The following is a 19764-nucleotide window of genomic DNA, read 5'->3' as shown; positions in this document are numbered from 1 at the left end:
GGGGGGGGGGGGCAGCAGTGTGTTACTCGTTGTCAGGTCATATTTGCCTTTCTTTTCTTTTTTCCCTTCTCTTTGCTTTTTCTTACAATTTCAACTCCCTTCCCTCTCCTCTCAGGCATGCATATCCAGTTACTCCCCAATCATGTGAAAGGAGCTTATATCAAGCTGGTGGCTGGCTGCTGGGCCGCTAATGAAATTGCGCCGTCCAGGGCAATGTTGTTCAGCTATGGGCTCATCTCTCCCTTTGGGGCCGTTTCAGCGTCCGGCGCAAACCTATGAGAGCCCTTCTGCTGTAATTGTAGGTATGCACTTGGTCTTGATTGGTTTTCTAAGAATACATCAGTTAGTGTCGAGCGATGGGTGTTTGTCATATTACTGCGCTCCGCACCAGCGGGTTCCCCAAATGAGGGCCGGGACTTACAACGGAGACTGACCGAGTCGCTCGTATGTACATGCTGCGCAAGCAGATATAGTAGTAGCAACGTTCGGGCTCCATGTACGAAGCAAGGACGGAGGGCCGCCGGAGATGCTGCATGCCGCACGAGAGGCAGCGAGATCCACCGGATGTCAATTCCGGACATGCATGTAGGAGTACACATATGGAGTGAGTACGAAGCACAGGCAAAGCGGTCGGAGGGTCAAATCAATGGCACATGTCCGGGTTATGAGTGAACGCGGGGTGAAAAGGCGGCGACAAGGTTTCTTGGAAGGTTCGGTGAACTCCTTTTCCTCATGACACTTTGGCGGCTCGATTGTCTCGCCTGTCTATCGAGCCTCGGGTGAGATGCGGACGCGGACTCGGCGGTTGAAGCTAGGTGGGTAGCGAGGGTAGTGCGATTGGTTCCCCAAAATGGCTGCGGGCATCGTCTCGGGGATATTTCAGACCAGAGGCTGCAGTATCGATCTGGATGCGGGCTCGGTACCCCTCGTCGGATGGCTGTGATCGGTGAGGGCCTTCAGGGGCTGCGGTACGGAGAATCCATCCAGGCAGGAGTCTCATACAGTACTCGAGGATAGGATAGGACAGCATGCGATGGTGGTAGTATGGTGGTAGTATGGTGGTGGTCGTGGTGGTGGCATGTGCAGTATGCATGCACAAGGTCAGTTAGTGGTCACATACACCCATACAGCACAATGCAGCTCTCACCAATTCTGACCTGGCTTCTCCCCCTGTCCACGCTACCTTCCGTCCGGCCTAGGGATCCGAGGCCTATTGCGGAGTAGCTGATGATCTAGCACCGTGGAGGCATGCCGTCGCCGTCGTCGTCGTAGCATCTCCTGGTACCCGCCTGATGCTCTCTGCAGTAGTGCAGCATCAGAAGCGGCGATGGTACGGCGTGATAGCTCCTCCTCACTCTCTGCACTCATGATGACCTGCCGTGTCTGCTGCTGCATCGCCTGGCTATCCTCGGCACACGTGTTTCGTCAACGCGTACCTGGGGAGAAGATGATGGCAGCCGTTGAATAGTGCGGCTCTACCTTGCCTACATGTTCCTGGACCTCTGCTCATCCGTGCCGTGCTCTGGCGATTTGCTGTTGCAGTCGTTTGGTCGAAAGTGCCAAGCAGGTTGGTAGCATATGACCAGTTACTCGTATTATCTCTGGCCTGCCAATCCCTTCGACCACTCGTATTTGTTGCTCGCCAATCTGCATCTCTATCGATCTTATCCACAGGTGGGCATTATCGGCCACCTCTTCGTCCTGCCTGCCTCTGGGGGATGCAACCGTTGGGCCAAGCGTTTCCACGTCTGAGACATTGTTCTAGCAGGATATGCTGCTCCGTGCCACTAGCCAGAGGACTAGCACAGGCGAAACGCTGCTTCGCGAGAGTCAGAAGACGGGAAGAAGCCCGCCTGTCTCGGCGGTGTCGAGCGTACCTGGTGCTAGCGATGCACGCTCCCTACCGGCGCCTGGAGGCGTGCTCTGCCCAGCTCAGTCTAGAGCCGTCGAGCTAGACCCTGGATGGAGCTGAGAGAGAGCGGGATCGGTGGCCTGTGATGGTCTGTAGCAGCATGTGCGGGCATGGAGTACAGTTGGAGATGTCGAGTCGAGGGAGGCAGTTGCACTTGGCCGAGAGTCGTCGAGGTCGTCTTACCTAATGGCGGCACGTGTCTGGTCGCCGTGGCCTCGACGACGACCCCCGAAGCCGCTCTTGCTTGAAGCCCTTGCTTGAAGCCCTGATTGTTGCTGTTTGCAGGTATGCACTGTTACGAGATGCTTGTCGGGTGGTGAGCGGGAAAATGACGAGTAACATGGTATTCTCCATCTCAGAGTTGCGAAAGGTGTCGTGTGCTGAATCAAAGCTGCAGCTGCCTGGTAGGCGCACCCTATGGGCGTCCGCCCGCTTGTCCCCTATCGCATCCAATTGATGCTAGAGCTCAGGATAGCCGCACGAAGCACAGAACGAGTACCTCGCATCTGCGCCTGCGTCGAGTGCGTGTGGTGGTAGGAGTCCAATCGATCTCCAAGGTTGCCGATGCAGCTCGAGAATCGATTGGACCGGGTCGGCAGTCCGAGCCGCCCTACCGGGCACCATCACAGACAAGCATCAGCGACTTGTATGATAGTACCTACGTACCGTACCCAGGGGCCAGGTGTGTGTGTGTGTGTGTGCGCAGACGCACCCAGGACACATGCCCACTGCTGGGCCTGCGAGCGAATCACCGTCCGCGCGTGCGTGCTTCGTACATTAGGAGGGAACTTCAGAGACTGTCTCGGTACCGAAGAGATACGAGTTGGAGAGGGTCTCGCGTACGAAGGAGTAGACGCAAGTATGGGGGAAATGCCAGTGCTTGTATCCCGTTCTTCAGCCACGACTACAAGTGCTGCTCATATGCACCCATTAGTCTATTAGCTGCACACGCATGCAGGTTGCGAGTTTTATTCTTGACTCGCCATATCGACTGGCTGACTGAGTGGACGGGAAGCATCCTCCAAGTTTGTGGGCTGCATCTGCGTCCGACTCCATCTGGCCGTGTCCGAGGGCTTGCCAGTGGCTATCTGGAAGACCTACCTCTTTGTTCGTCGTCTGCCATTGATGGATTCTCGCGATTCAAGTCGGTTCAAGATCAACCCCTTGCCAGAGCCCAGGACTTGTCCAGGCAAGTACCTACCTCAAAGGAGGGCATCAAAGTAGGCAACTCGTATGCGTACAGAGACACTCGACAAGCGCCACTCTCATTGTAGAACACCTTGTACCGGCATTGCTGAAGAAATCACCGCCTTTCAGCGCCTCATTCAGCATCTGGTTCATCCTGTCTTGAACGGAGGAGCTCCCGGAAGTTGGCCCAGGAGCTTGCGCTAGCCGACTCATAGGCCTAGCCGGGGGCCCCTGCCGCCGACCGCTGAGAGTCAGGGCCTGAGCCAAAGGGGGTTGGATTGATGTAAAAGGGTCAAGTGCTTGTACCGGTACTTGGAGGCTCAGGTGCCAAGGTGCCGGAGGGCTGCCGGTGGTCCTGGGCGAACGTCGCTGAGGTGGCAGCTTGTGACGAGTTCCGTGTTCCATTGCTGATGAGGAGTGCCGGCCTCTGCGAGCGGGCCGAGTGCATGCGCGCAGCTGCCGGCAAGGTAGCCCAAAGGTACAGGTACCTGCCTACTTGGCACAAGATAGACGACTGGTGCTGCGGCAGCTCTAGCGCGCTCTCCTCAGCGGCCTCTCCTGTGCCTCCCTCCCCTGGACCTCCTGTGCATGCGCGCTGCAGCCGGGTGCTAGGGGAGTGGAGGGGAGGTTGCGGTACGTGGTACTTGGCACGCAGCCCGGCCGGCGCTAGGCGGCCAGGTACCTTTACGCTCACCCTGCCGGGACCGCTGCACCGCCTTGGCTCCTGGTTGATGCTCCAGACCTCACAATTTTGCATCCGCGCCTCTGCACTGCACATCACAAACCACACAATCTCTTCTCCACGACTAGAGCCGTCCAGCCCAGCCCTCCCTCTCCTGTTCGCTTCACCGCGGCCGGGGTTGCGTCCCCTTGTTCGCGGTTAACGCCATCCATGTCCGCCGCTCCATAATATTCTAATTACAGACGTAGAAAATGGTTCCAGACGATTCGGGAGACGACAAGTCTCTTGTCGCCGCCGTCTCCAACGACGCTACTTCTCGACCTGCTCCTCAACCTGCTCGACCTGCTTCTGCTTCTGTTCCTGCTTCTCCCGCAAGAGACTCCTCGCCCAAGCTCCAGCTCACACAGGCCGGCGCCTCAGACTCGACTCCAGCAGTTGCCGCCGCTGCGCCGCCCTCGCAGGAGCTGAAGCAAGAGCAGCAACCGCCCGCGACGGACGAGCTACCACAGCAGCAACAACAGCAGCTGAAAGAGGAGCCGCAAGAGGAGCTGCAGCAGCAGAGGCATCAGGAGCGACAGAAACAAGAGGAGCAGCAGCAGCAGCAGCAGCAGCGCGAGCCTCAGCCTCAGCCTCAGCAATATCCGTCCCCCAAGCAGCAGGTCCCGCCATCTCTGCCACCGAACCCGTCTCCTCCTCAGCAGTATCCGCCCCCTCACAAGAACGGCGACAGTCGGGTGTCCGAGTCCGCGTCCAACGCCGTATCCCCCAAGCCCGAGCCCGAGCCAGAGCCAGAGTCCGACATGACCAGCCATCGACCTGCGGCCCTCCACGGCCTGCATGCTGGCTATGCCACCAGCTCCTCGTCGCCCATCTACACTCCCCAGTCCAGCCTCCCGACGACCCAATACGCCTCATATTCCACAGTCTCAGCTCAGCAGGGCGATGCATACCGCGTGAGCCCCGTGGGCACTCCGCAGATGTCACTGCCCAGCATGCGCACAATCGACGCCATGTCACAGCAGTCGGTCCCTCCCATGCCTCACCATTCCATGTCCATGAGCATGAGCATGCCCCTTACATCCGTCTCGCCGACCCCTCCCTACTTTGCCAGCCATTCGACGCCTCTCCCTTCCAACTACGGCTTCCCGCAAGATGCCCTGGCTCGATATCCTCTCCCGCACGACCCTCGGCTCATCAACCACCGGGGGCCCAAGAAGGTATGCCTCTTCCTCTTCACGACGCTTCAGAGCTGCTGGCGTCCAATTGGCCACGGGATAACAGCAATTGGATGGCTAGGAGGACGAGAGCTGACGTGGTGGCACTTAGGAAATCAAGCGACGAACAAAGACAGGCTGCTTAACGTGCCGCAAGCGACGAATCAAGGTGCGCATATGCAACATCCACTTCCTACATGAACTGCCCTTTCACGAGGCTGCCCCCTTCACCACTACAATGACTTGTTCTGCTTCTCTTCCTCTCACCCTCGATTTATCTTGTACCCGTGGTTTCTCCTTTCGTCCTTGCTTGCAGCTACCCGTGCGATGGAGAGGCGGAGGGAAAAAAAAAAAAAAAGAGCGGCCCCTGCTAGAGCTGAAGCTTGTCTGGAGCTGAGCTGAGGAACCGTTTGTAACCCGTGGCGCGCGCCGCTAAGAACAAAAAAAAAAACCAAACGCGGGCGTCAGACTCGGCAGAACCTCACTCAAGCTTCCTTGCTTGCACTGGCCATCTATCTGGTCACAGCTCTCGCGCAAGGCCGTCGACAGCCTCAGCTCTTGTTCCTCACCGCCTCTCGCTCGCCCTTCAGCTCTCCTTCTTCCTCCCTTTCCTGCATCGTCGTCGCTTCTGCTAGCTCGCCGCCTTGTGCCGCTCCTCAGCCTCATGCGCCCCACCTGCTACAGGCCGTTCCATTGACCTCAAGTCTGTCCTTGCAGTGCGACGAGACGCATCCCACCTGCAACAACTGCAGGAAATCGAAGCGCGAGTGCCTCGGCTACGATCCCATCTTCCGACAGCAGGCCGGCACCCCGACCAGCGGCAGCGTGCAGCCCGCCTCCAGCAGCCTCTCGCCGGCGACCGAGCCCTCCGGCCTGGCCTCGTCCACCGTTGGCCCGTCGACGCCGCGTCTGGTCAACTCGTACGGCAGCCAATCGCCGATGCTGCCGAGCGTCTATGCGACAGGCTCAGCCCCAAGCACACCGTCGATCCCTCCCAACAGCTACATCCCGCCTCTCTCCACCCCCGGCTCGTCTTCAGCCGTGTCTGTCAAGCAGGAGTACGGCTACGGCTACTCGTCCAACATCGACCCTGCTGTGCGCAGCATGTCTGGCACGCACAACCACCAGATGTCGCTGTCGGGTTCCGATAACGGCTACTTACGAGGTAAGACTGACCCTGCTCCTGTCTGCTGCTGCTTTGGTTTCTGTCTCTCATTTGTTTTTGTGGTCATGCACATCCAGCCTAGAATGCTAACCCGGCCGGCACTTTGCAGCCAAGAAGATGAGAATCGATGAGATCATCGACCTGCTTGGCCCGCCCGCACCCGTTCAGCAGATCAGTCACACGGAAGAGACCTTCAACGAGATCACAAAGGTCTACCATGAGATGTACGCCGGCGGGCTCAGCGCTTTCTTCGAAACGAGCTGGTACTACTTCACTGAGAACGGCAAAATGACGTTCCCCAAGGATGCCAACCTGATCGAGCACATGGCAACTTTCCTCAAGATCCTCGAGGGCGTCAAGGCGAATGACCACACCCAGATGGCCTACTCGGGCGTTCTGGAAACCAGGATTGTGTGGGAGCTGGCTTGTACGGCATATCAAGTTCCCGAGAGGGGAACCAACTCCATGCGTCTAACCCTGCCGCCGGACAACGACGCCATCGAAGCGAGAAACCGCCTTCATGTCGTTGAAGCCTTGCTCTGCGGTGACGAGCTGCTGAGCAACCCTCTTTCTCCCCCGGTGGCTGATGGAGATCACCACCGCGTGCGCCAGTTCGACTTCTGGTACAGCCTGGCCGAGTTTGTCCGTAGGAGGGAGAACCCGAATTCGCCTGCCAGTGTCAAGGCTAGGGAAGACGTTTTGGCACGGATGCGCCACCTTCTCGACGGCCGCGAGAACCGCGACGTTCTCTACTCTATCGCCGTCGTCCGCGAGCTCGCGCCCAGCTTTGACGCCGGGTATGCAGCTACCATCCCGCAGCATCTGGATGAGTCGGATCCAAAGAATCGACTGGCCGTCGCCTCCAAATTCCTTCTCGACGAATCCCAAGTCACCGGCGGAACAACAAACGTGGTGCGTCGTTTCAGCGACATTGCCTCCCGGGCTTTTGTCAACCCGGGGGTGAACATTGCCAGAAGAGTATAGCAGATGGGCTGCAATCTATCGAGAATCGGGTTTAGCTACCAATATCCTACATCGCCTGCATACAGGAGATCCAAAAACGCACTGATTTTTCTTTGTCTCAGCCGCCTGTTGCAACCCTACCGACGAGTTCATTGTCACTCCTCCGCCAAACTCAGTGCGACAACTCGTCCAGCTCCTTGTTTTCTGTTGGCTCCGCAAAGCATGGCAAGTGTTGGCATTTGGCCAGAAAGGCGTCTATGTTGTTCAATTTTCATTGTCTATTTTCCTTTTTGATTTCACGGCGTTGCAACACAGGGGGGGTCCGCGGCCAGGGAAAGGGGTAGGCAATCTCTCTGCTCGCTGTTTTTTTTTTTCTTCCTGTTGCATTAATTTCCTTTGTCGATGGCCCCCCGTTTTCGATTTTCTGCCTCTCTACAGCCACGTTTCATATTGTTCAGGCTTGCAGGCGTTTACATGCAATCTTTTTTTTGCGGCAAACTGCCATGTATTGCTCTTTTGCTTGCATCTTTGCACCTGCATCTTTCTGCGTTGTTGGCATACCAAGCTGATTGGGAGCTGATGCCGCGTGAGAGGCGCACTGGACTCTAGCTCCTAGTGGAACAGCTCGTGTGCTGAGCCTCTGCGCTTTGAGACAGAGGGGTGAAGGTGAAGAATGAACGAAAGATAGAATTTTCTTTTTTTTTTCTCCAACCAAATTAGACAGGAAGGGCTGAATCCGTTTGGACTTCAGTGCGGATCATGGTTTTTGGGGGGGGCGGCATGGGATCGGTTTTATAGAAGGGCGGCTCTCTCTTGTCATAGCCCGAGCTGCCGTATCGGAGCTCTTGTTTTTCCTGATTTATCCTATACCTACTCAAAAACAACCAAGCAAAAGGAACAAAACAAACAAAGATATATATATCACTGCCTTGCTCACAGGCGGCAACTGTTTTTCCTATTTCTTTTAAAAGTGTTTTCTTCTCTGTGTGTCTTTCCTATTTTTTCCTATATTTCCTTAGTGTTTAATGCGGTGCCTAGTCGAGGGCTTCCTAGGTGCTTATACATATAGATCTGGTACATTTCCCTATATACAGGATATATCCAACACTGTCTCATCTCCTCAGGATTCCATCCATCATGGCGACCTTGCTCTTGTGAAAATGCTCCTATACACATGTCTCCATCCCAACAATCCATGCAGGTGATGGATCACCCTCACCTCTGACCAAAATTGCCAAACCAGATACTATCATCCGGTCTCATCCCCGTCGTAACGCCCTCGAGCCCACAAACAGCCCTCTCCTGCTCACCAACTTCCCACTCCCGAACGACGTCGCTCCTCACAAGCAGCTGCATGAGCATGCCCGCCTCGGCGTGCCACATGTTGTGGCAGTGGAAGGCCCACATGCCGGGGTTATCCAGCACGACGCGGATGACGGCCCAGCTGTAGCCCTCCACGGTGACGGTATCCCGCCGGAGAGGGTTATTGTCCAGGTCGAGCTCCTTGACGAAGGCGGGGAAGTCTGCTTCCGAGGGGGGATATCCGCTGCGGGCTTGGTAGAGGACGAAGAATTTGTGGCCGTGGAGGTGGAATGGGTGCGAGCCGTCGTCGAAGTTGTTGATGGCCAGGTCGACGGTGCGGATGCCTTCTGTTTGGATGACGAGTTCTCTTCTGGAGTCAAAGACTAGGCTGTTGACGGCAATGGGGGACTTGAGGGTGGTGAGATTGGAGTGTGCGTCGAGGAAGCGGTGCAGTGAGGGGCGGGTAGCGTTGTGGTGCCAGGTCGATTCGTTGAAGAAGCCGCGTGCGAGGCGCCAGTCGCCGATCATGAAGCTGGCGTCGAAGCGCAGGTACTTGTCTGCGGGAGGCGGCGTCATCGGGATCACGGGATGGAGGGCGGAGACGTCGAGGTCGCGGCATATGACCTCGATGGCGTCGGGCCAGTCTTTGCTGGTTGGGTCCTTGATTTCCTTGTCCGGGGCTGTGTCCTCAGAAGAGCCGTAGCGCATAACGGCTCGCATCTCGGGCTTCAGCAGCGGGTTCTTGGTGGTGAAGCAGTGTGTCACCATCCGCGCTCTCATCCAGAAGGCATCGGCGGTGGTAACATTGGTCTCCACGATGACGCTGTACCGCTGTGCCGGGAGGATGTTGAGACGGTGAAACGGTTCGGGAAACACGTCGGTGCCGTCGACCTCCGTGACGTAGAAGGGATGCTCGTCGAATTGCATCTGAAACTCGGCAAAGGCGCCGACGTTGATGATGCGTAGTCGATGCCTTTGGCCGGCAGCAAGATCGAGGGTCGGCGTTGAGACATTGGTGGTATCGCAGTCCCAGCCCGGGAAATCTGCACAGTCACGCATGCCGCGGCCGTTGATCAGGCCATTGTCCGGGACAGGCTCGTCGTTTCCCCTATCGGGCTGCAGATAGTCCATCAAGAGCTCAGATGTCAGGTTGTGATAATGGTCCTGAACCATGATGATCCTGTCAGAGGCGTATTCCAGCTTCTGCAGAAACGTCCGCTCCTCTTTGGAGTGAACGACAACCGGCCCAAGCAGGCCGTCAGATGCCTGAGCGCTGTGATGAGCATGATACCAGTAAGTGCCCGACTGATGCTGGACCTGGAACTCGTAGGTGAACGTCGAGTTGGGCGCAATGGGACATTGGGTGATGCCGACGGCACCATCCATGGAGTTGGTGCCATTCTGGAACAGACCGTGAAAGTGAATCGAAGTCGCGTTGACGGCCTTGTTCTCGACAATGACCCGAATGGTGTCGCCTTCGTTGCATTCGACCAATGGCCCGGGAAACTGATTGTTGATGAGAATCATGGGACGATAGATGCCGTCGGGGTTCAGACGTCCATCTACAATCGTCCAATGGTATTCTCTAGTGGTGGGAGCAGCGTCAAAGTCCCACGAGGGAGACAAGACGTACTGCGAGACATTTCTCAGCTGAGGGACACTCGGCATCTCTTCTTCGTAGTGGACAATAGCTGAGGCAGGGCTGCTGTCGTTTTCGTCTCCAGCATCGGGCTCAGATTCGGCCTCATGGTGATCAGATGCGTCTTCCTCATGAGGCTCTTCTGGCGAGTGGTGGTCGTCAAGTCCTTCTGGAGAACCCTTGGAGAGCGATTGGAGACTGAAGGGGACAGCAGACAGCGCCAGCACAGATACGACAACTATGAAGAAGAAGAGGCCTAGCTTCCACAGAGCTTGAGAGTGCGGTCGACGTTGAGATGGACGGAAAGGCGATGAACGGCGCGACTGGCGTATGAAGGGCTGGTGCTCGCCCAGCTCTCGGTGAGCCTCGTCACGCAAAGCACCGGCCGACTCTCGTCCGTGATGCGGCCCAGCGGCATCCATTGCACTTACCGGCAAAGCTCAGGCCGATGTTGTCATGGTCCAGCTCGTAGGTTGGCAGTCCGAGACCGACTCCCGCCGGCCAATCCACGCCGTCCGCCTATAACCTCTACCCAGACGATGAGAAGTCGTACAGGCAACCGGAAAGTCTTCAATCTGACATGTCGAGCTTGAGGGGCAGCAGAAAGAGCAGCTATAGGCAGCCTTCGGAGACGAGCGAACGCGACGGAACACTCGTACTCCCACAGCCCGATTACAGGGAGGCCAGTTGAAATCGCTTCAGTCCAGTTGAAGCCCGTTGATTCTCGTCCAAATCATCTATCGACCGAGAGGGTACGGCATACAGCTCAAGACTGAGCACCACGTCCGGGAGGCACCAGAATACGCCCGCAAACTCGGAGCACAAGAGCAAGTTGACAGCTCCGGTGGCGAAAGGGGGAGTAGCTGGAGGAGCAGGAGAGAGAGAGAGACGATGCGGTTTGTCTGTCTGTCTGCATGTCTGTCTGGTGTGTTCGGAGCGAGCTCGGATCCGAGGAGAGGCAACATACATGTAAACGGATGGAACAATGTTTAGGCGTCCGGGGGGGCTTCAGCGGCTTGGGGGCATGGCGGCGGGCGCAGCAGCGATTGGACAGCGGGAGGAACCGCTGAACGGCTTGACAGCGCCTCGAGCCCGCTGTAAGAAGTCAAACCCGGCGAGGCCTCTGACGCGAAGCGATGGAGCAATGGAGCATCCATCCAATCTACCAGAACCTGGAATTGACAGACGGGGAACACAGTCCCAAGGCCGCGATCGGATAAAGCGGCACCGTCAGCAAGTCTCGTCGAAAGCTGGAGGAACAGACGAGACAGACGAGATGCAGCGGCGCGTCTCTCCCACGTGCCGGACCAGCAGCGCAACATGTCGAAGCAGAGGCCGCTAGAAGTGCTAGTGAGTGGGTGGGAATGTCGTCAAGGTGACCAACAGGGCAGGCAGAGCCAAACGGTGGATTTTCTCGCCGGTGACGGGGATCTTTTGGGCGGTGGTCCAGCAGCAGCCAACCCTGTTGACAGCATTGCCGAACCTTGAGCCCTCGTCCCGAGCGTCGGTCAACGAATGAGTGCCCTAGTCGTTACCAAGCAGGTACAATACATGTAGGTGGATACATGTACTTAGAGGCCATGCATGGCGATGGGATACTGAGGCCCCATTGTGCACATGCCGACCAGGTTCACGGGAGGAGGAAAGCCGTCGCATCGTATCGTACCAAGCGCGGACAACAGAGAGCAGAGAGACGGAGCGGGTAGCGGAAGGCCACCGAGAGGATGGAGCCCCGAACGCTGGGTGACATCGCAGCGCATAGCATGGCCTGTCTGGGAGCAAGGCTGGACCTGAGCCTGCACGAGCCTTGATATAAACCCCGCCGCGTCCCTTCCTTGCCCCCCCTTTCTCTTCTCCATCCTCCTCAGCAAGGCTTATCAGCTAGGATCGAAGGGAACCGGAACAAGATGCTGTCTAAGGTTGTCTCTCTGCTGGCCGCTGCCGGCCTCGCCTCGGCTGCTGCCGTCAACAAGAACCAGTGCAAGCCCTCGACGACGTCGACTGGTTGGGAGTCTCGCTACACGGCCACGGGCACCGCAGAGGTTGCCGCTGCCGCTGCCACGGCCAAGACCAGCAGCCCGACCAGCCACGTCAAGGGCAAGGCCTTTGACCGCTTCGTCGTCGTCTACTTTGAGAACCAAAACTACGACAAGGCCGATGGTGACCGTGAGTGATGTTGAGCAGACGTAAAGAGGCGAGATGCAGAGAGGCTAACATGCTGGACAGCCAACTTTACCTTTTTTGCGAAAAAGGGCATCAAGTTGACCAACTACTTTGCCGTCACTCACCCTTCGGAGCCCAACTACATGGCCTCCATTGTCGGCGACTACCTCGGCATGCAAAACGACGACTTCAATGCTGCCGACTTCAACGTGTCGACCGTCATCGACCTGCTCGAGGACCGCGGCATCTCGTGGGGCCACTACCAGGAGGACCAGCCCTACTCCGGCTTTGAGGGCTTCCAGTACACCAACGTCAAGACGGGCGCCAACGACTACGTGCGCAAGCACAACCCCGCCATTCTGGCCAACAGCGTCACCCACTACGAGCAGCGCCTGTCCCAGGACAAGAACCTGTCCCTGATCGACACCAGCCGCTCCATGTTCCACAAGGACCTCGAGGCCAACAGGCTGCCCCAGTGGATGTTCATCACGCCCAACATGACGTCGGACGGCCACGACACCAACGTCGGCGTCGCTGGCAAATGGTGCCGCGCCTTCCTCGAGCCCCTGCTGGAGAACAAGAACTTTATGCAAAACACCCTGGTGCTCCTCACCTGGGATGAGAACGAGACGTACGCCGAGCGCAACCAGATCATGGGCATCCTGCTGGGCGACGCCGTCCCCAAGCACCTGGTTGGCACCACGGACAACAACTTTTACAACCACTACAGCGAGATCGCCACCGTCGAGGCCAACTGGGACCTGCACACCCTCGGCCGCTGGGACGTGGGCGCCAACGTCTACGAGCTGGTTGCGCAGAAGACGGGCGACCGCCTGCGCAAGTGGTCGTCCACCAAGGCGCTCGAGAGCCACTTCTGGAACGCCTCGTACGCCGGCGTCTTTAACACCGACGGCGGCAACCAGCAGTACCCCGCGCCCAACCTGAAGCTCGACCACAGCTTCTCCGGCCGCACCATCCTGCCCGCCATCAAGAAGACGTGGGAGCACAGCAAGGCTGCCACTTACTACGCCGACACCATTGAGGTGGCTGACGGCCTCAACCCTCCCAAGGGATACGCTCCCGTCCTCACCGACTGAGCGATGGAATAGTTCATGTTTGATATCAGATGATCTTAAATTCTAGATAAAACTTTGACTGCACGATTGTTCCAATTGGTGATGCCATGTCTTCCCAACGAGTACACATAAACTTGATATCCACGAGTGACGATACACGACATCATCGCACTGCCTTGCTTCCGATCACGGGCAAACGAATAGCGGTGATAAGGAATCACTGCTTGGCACTTACACGTACTTACTTGTACGTGGAGTATCACGTAGTCAGTAATACGTCTATCAGCCACCGGCACTTGTCAAAAGTCCCAGCTTCCTAATCGGGACTCTCCAATGTTTCTTCCCGGAGATCCTGTCCGCTTGCCTGTAGGGGGTCCAAGTTCTCTTATCTCTTCCCTCTCCCTTCCCTCTACCGCCACAAATCCCCGGATCAGCTCCAGTCTTCAAGTTTCTGTACCGGTTGTACTCAACGCAATTGATGGCATAGAAACTATCTCGAGAGTTATTTCAACCGCAGAATATGAAATCCACAAACAGCACAAAATCTGATCGACATTCCCCTCACAAAAACCCGCGGCGCCACCCCACGGCCCCTAACCACCTCCACCAAGCATCACCCCTGCAAGTAACAAAAAGAACCCTGAGGAGAAAAAAAGACGCTTATGCACGTTCGTCTGGATTTCTTCCGTCCCCCGAATCAGCGTTGCCGCATTCTTAAGCACATGCCCACCCTTGGTGTGCGCACGTGGGGCAAAGCCGAGCACCTGCTTGGAGAAGAAAGCAGGAAGCCCTGCGGTGCCTGGTCTGTTGCGCGGAAAGACGGCAGAGGAGCTGTTTTTTTCTTTTCTTTTTCTAGATGCCACTTACAAAGGGACTCGTGGTGCTGGTTGGGTTGGAGATTGCTGTTTGGGCTGATATGAGCTTTTTTCGGTGCCCTGTTGGGCTTGGTGGCGGCGAGTTTCGAGGGAGGGGAGGCAGGCAGATGCACTTCGTAGACCGACGGAGGGAGAATGAGGGACAAGGGAGTTTGTGTGCGGGGTGTATGAAGAAGGATTGTCCTTTAGCGATGCCGGTGGTTCTCGTGTGCGATGTAACCGCGGGTGCAAGTGCAGACGCACGAGGGCGGGCTGAGGACGTCGAGTGGCATTGAGCTGTTGTCCGAGTTGGGATTGCAATGCTAGGGACGCAGGACTATTGAATGGGATGGTAGGCATAGTGACATGGAATAGTAGGCCTGTTGCGGCGCCGGACAACGACTAAGACGGGCAACTGATTGCTCGCGAGCCAAGCCGAGGAGCCGAGTGCTGTCTCTGCGTCACGTTTCTACGGAGCACGAGTTCCGAGTAGAGTTGCTATCGACCTTGGCGTTGGTCACCGTGCTTCATCACCTCTTCGTGAGACTCCATCGCTGTCATCATCGTCATCATCGAACCCTCAACCAACCCCGTCTCTCACTCCCAAATCAGAGCCTTTCCAGTCGACGGGACAGCATCAATGACCATGACGAAACCACGAAGCCCCCTCCTCATCCGCTTCCTCTCAGACTTCACCCTCGGCTTCTCGGATGGCCTCACCGTCCCCTTTGCCCTCACCGCGGGCCTCAGCTCTCTCGGCCGCGCCGACACCGTCATCTACGCTGGCCTGGCCGAGCTCTGCGCCGGCAGCATCAGCATGGGCATCGGTGGCTACCTCTCCGCCAAAGACGAGCTGCCAGCACCCGCAGCGGAGAAGCACAGAGATGGTGACGAGGAGGAGCTTAGGGGCATGTTGCGGCATGATGGCGATAGGGAGAGCATCGATGAGAAGGATAGAGAGACACAGGAGGTGGTTGTGAGGCGGCATCTGGAGCCTCTTGCGCTGCCTGGGTGGATGGTCCAGGACATCATGACGGCGCTCAACGATCGTCCTGGGGGATTACACCACGTCGCCCACCGGTTACTCTCCTCAAGGGCTGCAAATTCCGTCGGGGAGAGCTCTTCTAGCACTGATCAGCTGCCCGTCTGGCCTGTTGCCTCGGGTCTTTCCATTTCTCTGGGCTACATCATCGGCGGCACGATTCCCCTGCTGCCGTACTTTTTCGCTGCGACTGTTGGCTTAGGGCTCCGCTGGAGCATTGCGCTTTGTTTGGTGGCGCTGATGTCGTTTGGTGCTGGGAAGAGCTGGTTGTTGAGGGGGGGAGAGGCGTCGAGCAGCTGGATGCGGTGCGTGTGGGAGGGCTTGCAGATGTTGATTTTGGGGAGCTTGGCTGCGGTTGCGTCGGTGCTGTGCGTGTCTTTGCTGGGAGGGAGTGAAGAGATGGAGAGGTCAAGATGAAGATTACTTGGGAATTGGGATGATTTTACGTCTAATGCTGGGAATATGGCGTTGGGGGGTTGTGCTTTTCACCTGTTGGCTCAGGTCTGCTGCATGGGAGCAAGACTCGCCTGGGGATTCAGCTTTTTTTACGGCGTACACCTTCGATCGAGAAAAACACATCATCACCACTTGGCATCTAGAGGCGCCAATTACACGAGCCATGGAAGAAAGCACCACCAGGATTGTCAAAAAAATCAAAAAATTGAGGCGGCAGCATCTTCAACTGGGTGTATAGGAAAAGCCCGATGCGGGGGTCGAACCCGCAACCTTGAGATTGCATCAGAACGTGTTCTCTGCTAAGAGTCTCACGCTCTACCGATTGAGCTAACCAGGCGGTCACGTGACATGCGCGCTTTGCCTCATTTGGTTGTTGAATGCGACGCTGGAATTGACTTTTATAAAGGCTTCGCTGCTCTCAAGTTTTGGATGTCTCGTGAATAGTCGTAGGGTAGCTTTATGAACATGGGTGATTGATGAAGATTGGACAACACAATTGGCTTATTTAATGGGTTATATGACATCTCGATTATTCCGTGGTTCTAGCGTTGTTCATCCCAGTGCTTCCCCTTCAGAATGGAAGTGAGATTCCGTAGGAAGTCACAGTGTTCTTAGGAAAGGAACACCCGTCTCCTTGACTCTGTCGCTGCGTGGAATCTGATGAATATGGATAGCTATGCATGGCTGTATTTTCCGTTTCTGATACGAATTGATTGACTCTAGTTAATGCCTGTATGTCTAATGAGACATCTGCTGAAAGAGCATCCCCAGTTTTACCTTGCAACTTCGACTGCTCTATTGGTAGAGCCTATGACTCTCTGCGCATCAACCTTCATTGTCAATCTCTTGAGCCAAATAGGCAAATTGACCGACGAACGTCTTAAGGTTAGTGAAATGGGACCATTCAGCATTGTCTTGCCATCTGGTTCGTTGATCTGGCTTTCTCGATAGAATCCAGAGGTAACTTCGGTCGATTCGACCGCTGCGTCTCCCCCTCCTGATAATGAGAGGCAACCTCCTGCAGATGGGGTGCATGCTATGATTCGTGGCGATGATGGTTAATATGACTGCTGGCAATATATGCTAGTCCACTCATGCAGAACTCGCCTCGTACATGATCATGAAAAGCGACTTGTTCCTTACCTCTTCCATTCCAGAACAGCTCGCCACGGCTGGTAGGTTCAATTCCCAGAATTGCTTGTCTCCTCAGTCGGGAGCCGATACGCCATTGTAAAGTCTGACGATTTGTCTAGCAGGTGCCTCGGCCATTCCGCTGCTGTTGCTTGTTGAGGTGTTTGTAGTCGTGGCCTGATGACTACCGTCGTCATACCGAACACTATCGCGAATCGTCTTGATGTTTGGTGTTGAAGTTGAGGTCGCCGGAACAGGAATGTAGGACCAAAGAGAACAACGGTGCTGGGGAGAGATGGGTAGATGTGAAGAAAGAAATCACGTATGAAACCTTTGTCTGCATGGAGAATCCCCGTGAAACAGCTCCTGGAGGACCAGCCAATATCACTTCGGTGGCAGCTGGTAGCCGCCCACAGCCGCACACACGGAGCTGGCCACAAGACATTGCAAGTGCAGTGTTTTATTAGACTAAGAATATGCTATCTAATGCCCGCTTTCGGTTCCAACCGAGCATATAAACCCGGGTATGGTTCAAAAACCGCCCAAATTATACCGCTTTGTACGCTGTGATCTATTCTCTACGAGCCAAGCGAGACTATTCCGAGCAGGCCGCCTCGTGCCAATTTCGTTGAACGGCTCCACGGTATGAATCAGAAATGGGACAGGCGTAATCCTGGAGTCGAGAAGGATAGTTAGGATTACGCTGAGGTGTGTACCTATGAACGGGAGATTGAGAACCGCCATCCGAAGTAAATGTGATTGTAGAGGCCCAAAGAGATGGATGGTCACCGGAACTGACGAAATGAGACCAAAGGTCGCCGTCTGGAGATCGGCAGGTGCCAAGGCAGTGCCAGGTACTGATTTTGAATTCTGTTTCGTTGCTGTTCGTCTTCCGGTCCACTGATATTTCATAATCCGTGCTGCATAACACGCATGAGCCGTGCTCTGGTTTGAGTTCAGTATACTTTCCATCGTCCCAGCGGCAATTCACGCGCTGTCTTGAATGAATGACTGGATAGCAGTGCAAGTAGTGGTTTGGCAAGTCGCTCCCCAGGTAGCAGCAGGATGGGTTCGCTGAGCAGGCGAGGTGGCTGCAGATCGGTATTGACATGGTCTCGATAAGCCTCTTCAGGTCCTCTTCAGGAACCAGGGGTCCGACGATTGTGTAAGCTCTGGAAATGTAGAGCTTGTCGTCGATGATCTTTGGCGTCATTCGAAAGGTGAATCTCCAGGCATCTTCCCTCCTTGGCAACGCTTCGAGACTTCTTCCGGGAAGCTGAGTTTTGCGCTTGAGGCAGGGCTCTAAGTCGGTGTGAACCAGGGGCGTGTTATGCCTCCTCCCTCGCAAGTTGAGACATCGGTCTAGTTTGATGACTTGCTCGAATGCCTCATATCGCTCGAGGCTCTGAAGCGATATACCGTGAGAGGGCCCGAGAAAATGTTGATTCATGACCAGGTAGGGCTCCATGAATGGGATATTGGTCTTGCTCATGAAGAGAAAGAGATCTTTTGGAAGCTGGACGTGCAAGACATGGTGTATATCGGGCAGCCAGCGTGAGTTCCTGAAATCACCAGTTCCACCTGCATGGTGTCCAACTTTCCAATCTGGCCTGGGATGAAGCGGACGCAACATATCGCAACAGAAGCAATAATATGCGTTGGAGACATCTTTTTGCAGGCTGGAAAGGAATTGAGTGCGATCAAGCCCTTGGAGGCGTGAGCGAGTTTCTCCCTCAGTGAGCTTTGAGAGAAATTTGCAGGTTAAACCCAGAGAATGTGTCCAGGGTCGGGGTAGAAATCCTATGATCATATAGAGGATTTCGTTTGGCATGTCCATCAAATTGGTGGACATGGAGTTATCCGGGCATCGGAGTTCTTCTTCTCGGGATGCCTCTGCATCAATGAGATGCTGGCTTCGGCGCTCAGACGTAGAGTGGTTGTTGTTCTGATCCATTTCTTCGATTTGGAAAAGCAAGTCTGCAACTGTTTTCCAGTTGATTGATGTTCAGAATATGGGAACAGATGGAAAGTTGACTGGTGAATGGGATAGGTGACCAGATGGAAGATGGGTTGATGAATAGAATAGGGGGCGGCCTTTGCTCTTATATACTACAGCCGACGACTCACTACATGTATGAAGGGGGCTTGTTATGACGAAGGAAATGGGTTAGAATGTAAAAGAAGAGTGTATAGAAATGTGCAATTTACATTCTGGTGCTACGTGGCGCACATAGACTTTGAGGAGGTTGCGTTTAGGGAGAACTCTCACTGTTTTCGAACATTACCTGGTGTTGGCTTATCTTTCTAAATCGGTTACAAGGGGAGAAACTTCATTAGGCAACGACCACTAGAGCTGATTCAAGAAAGCCTTGTCTCTAGAGTCAATTAAAGGGGGCTAGACTGCCATCTCCTACAATATGGAAACATTTGCAAGCGAAAAGACGATCGTAAAAAAGGTAAACAAGGTTGACAAGTAACCAATCTGAGTCCATGCCTACCTCGAAGAAGGCCCGCCGAGGACAATTGAACAAGCCGTGAATTGAGGACCTCTTCCTCCTGTGGTGGGAGTCTAATTGCCAACTGACAGGTAACAAACGATTGTGGTTACAGCCAGTCAGGGTGATGCCTCGTTCTAAACAGCAAGGTCTCATCAATCTAGATGGGGCAAAAAAAGACGTCAAGTTCGCACAAAGAGAGGTCAGCCGGACACAGATGGAAAGTTGATAAACACGGGGTTGCTGTTTACATCAATACTTCCTGAAAATGCTACCATTCTCTTTGGGGTATCATGACCCTCTTCTACTATTGTCATATTCTTTGGTGTGGCTACTAGTTTTCGCTTTAGAAGGAAAGTTCTTCCTAAAGATGTGAACCTTGACTTGCTAGCTCATTCGTTCACGTCGCGATATACATCAACTATTCTAACACAAGCACTCAGCCAAATGCTCTGATAGAAAAATGTCAGCAGCCAAAACAA

At 55.2% G+C, this 19764-nt stretch overlaps 6 protein-coding genes across 6 annotated transcripts; 3 read left to right on the top strand and 3 right to left on the bottom strand.

Annotated features, from left to right (window-relative positions):
- Positions 1 to 4033: 4033 nt before the first annotated feature.
- Positions 4034 to 7145, top strand: CCMA1212_001842 (uncharacterized protein; the record flags this gene model as incomplete). Its single annotated transcript, XM_073699255.1, has 3 exons — positions 4034 to 5165; positions 5523 to 6161; positions 6271 to 7145. 3 exons carry the CDS (start codon positions 4034 to 4036, stop codon positions 7143 to 7145), a joined length of 2646 nt encoding a protein of 881 aa, XP_073562702.1.
- A 1194-nt stretch (positions 7146 to 8339) lies between these two features.
- On the bottom strand, positions 8340 to 10487 carry CCMA1212_001841 (Laccase-1; the record flags this gene model as incomplete). Its single annotated transcript, XM_073699254.1, has 1 exon — positions 8340 to 10487. One exon carries the CDS (start codon positions 10485 to 10487, stop codon positions 8340 to 8342), a length of 2148 nt encoding a protein of 715 aa, XP_073562703.1.
- A 567-nt stretch (positions 10488 to 11054) lies between these two features.
- On the bottom strand, positions 11055 to 11387 carry CCMA1212_001840 (uncharacterized protein; the record flags this gene model as incomplete). Its single annotated transcript, XM_073699253.1, has 1 exon — positions 11055 to 11387. One exon carries the CDS (start codon positions 11385 to 11387, stop codon positions 11055 to 11057), a length of 333 nt encoding a protein of 110 aa, XP_073562704.1.
- Positions 11388 to 11972: 585 nt separating this feature from the next.
- On the top strand, positions 11973 to 13325 carry CCMA1212_001839 (putative acid phosphatase; the record flags this gene model as incomplete). The annotated part of the gene is made up of 2 exons (XM_073699252.1): positions 11973 to 12231; positions 12292 to 13325. The coding sequence occupies 2 exons, from the start codon at positions 11973 to 11975 to the stop codon at positions 13323 to 13325; spliced, it is 1293 nt and encodes a 430-aa protein (XP_073562187.1).
- Positions 13326 to 14804: 1479 nt separating this feature from the next.
- On the top strand, positions 14805 to 15617 carry CCMA1212_001838 (Protein CCC1; the record flags this gene model as incomplete). Its single annotated transcript, XM_073699251.1, has 1 exon — positions 14805 to 15617. The coding sequence occupies one exon, from the start codon at positions 14805 to 14807 to the stop codon at positions 15615 to 15617; it is 813 nt and encodes a 270-aa protein (XP_073562186.1).
- A 1765-nt stretch (positions 15618 to 17382) lies between these two features.
- On the bottom strand, positions 17383 to 18741 carry CCMA1212_001836 (uncharacterized protein; the record flags this gene model as incomplete). The annotated part of the gene is made up of 1 exon (XM_073699250.1): positions 17383 to 18741. The coding sequence occupies one exon, from the start codon at positions 18739 to 18741 to the stop codon at positions 17383 to 17385; it is 1359 nt and encodes a 452-aa protein (XP_073562179.1).
- Positions 18742 to 19764: the final 1023 nt, after the last annotated feature.

This window comes from Trichoderma ghanense (assembly GCF_004382785.1).
Source record: "Trichoderma ghanense strain CCMA-1212 chromosome Unknown scaffold_1, whole genome shotgun sequence".
NCBI classification, from domain to species: domain Eukaryota; kingdom Fungi; phylum Ascomycota; class Sordariomycetes; order Hypocreales; family Hypocreaceae; genus Trichoderma; species Trichoderma ghanense.
This window is presented reverse-complemented; position numbering and strand designations above follow the sequence as displayed.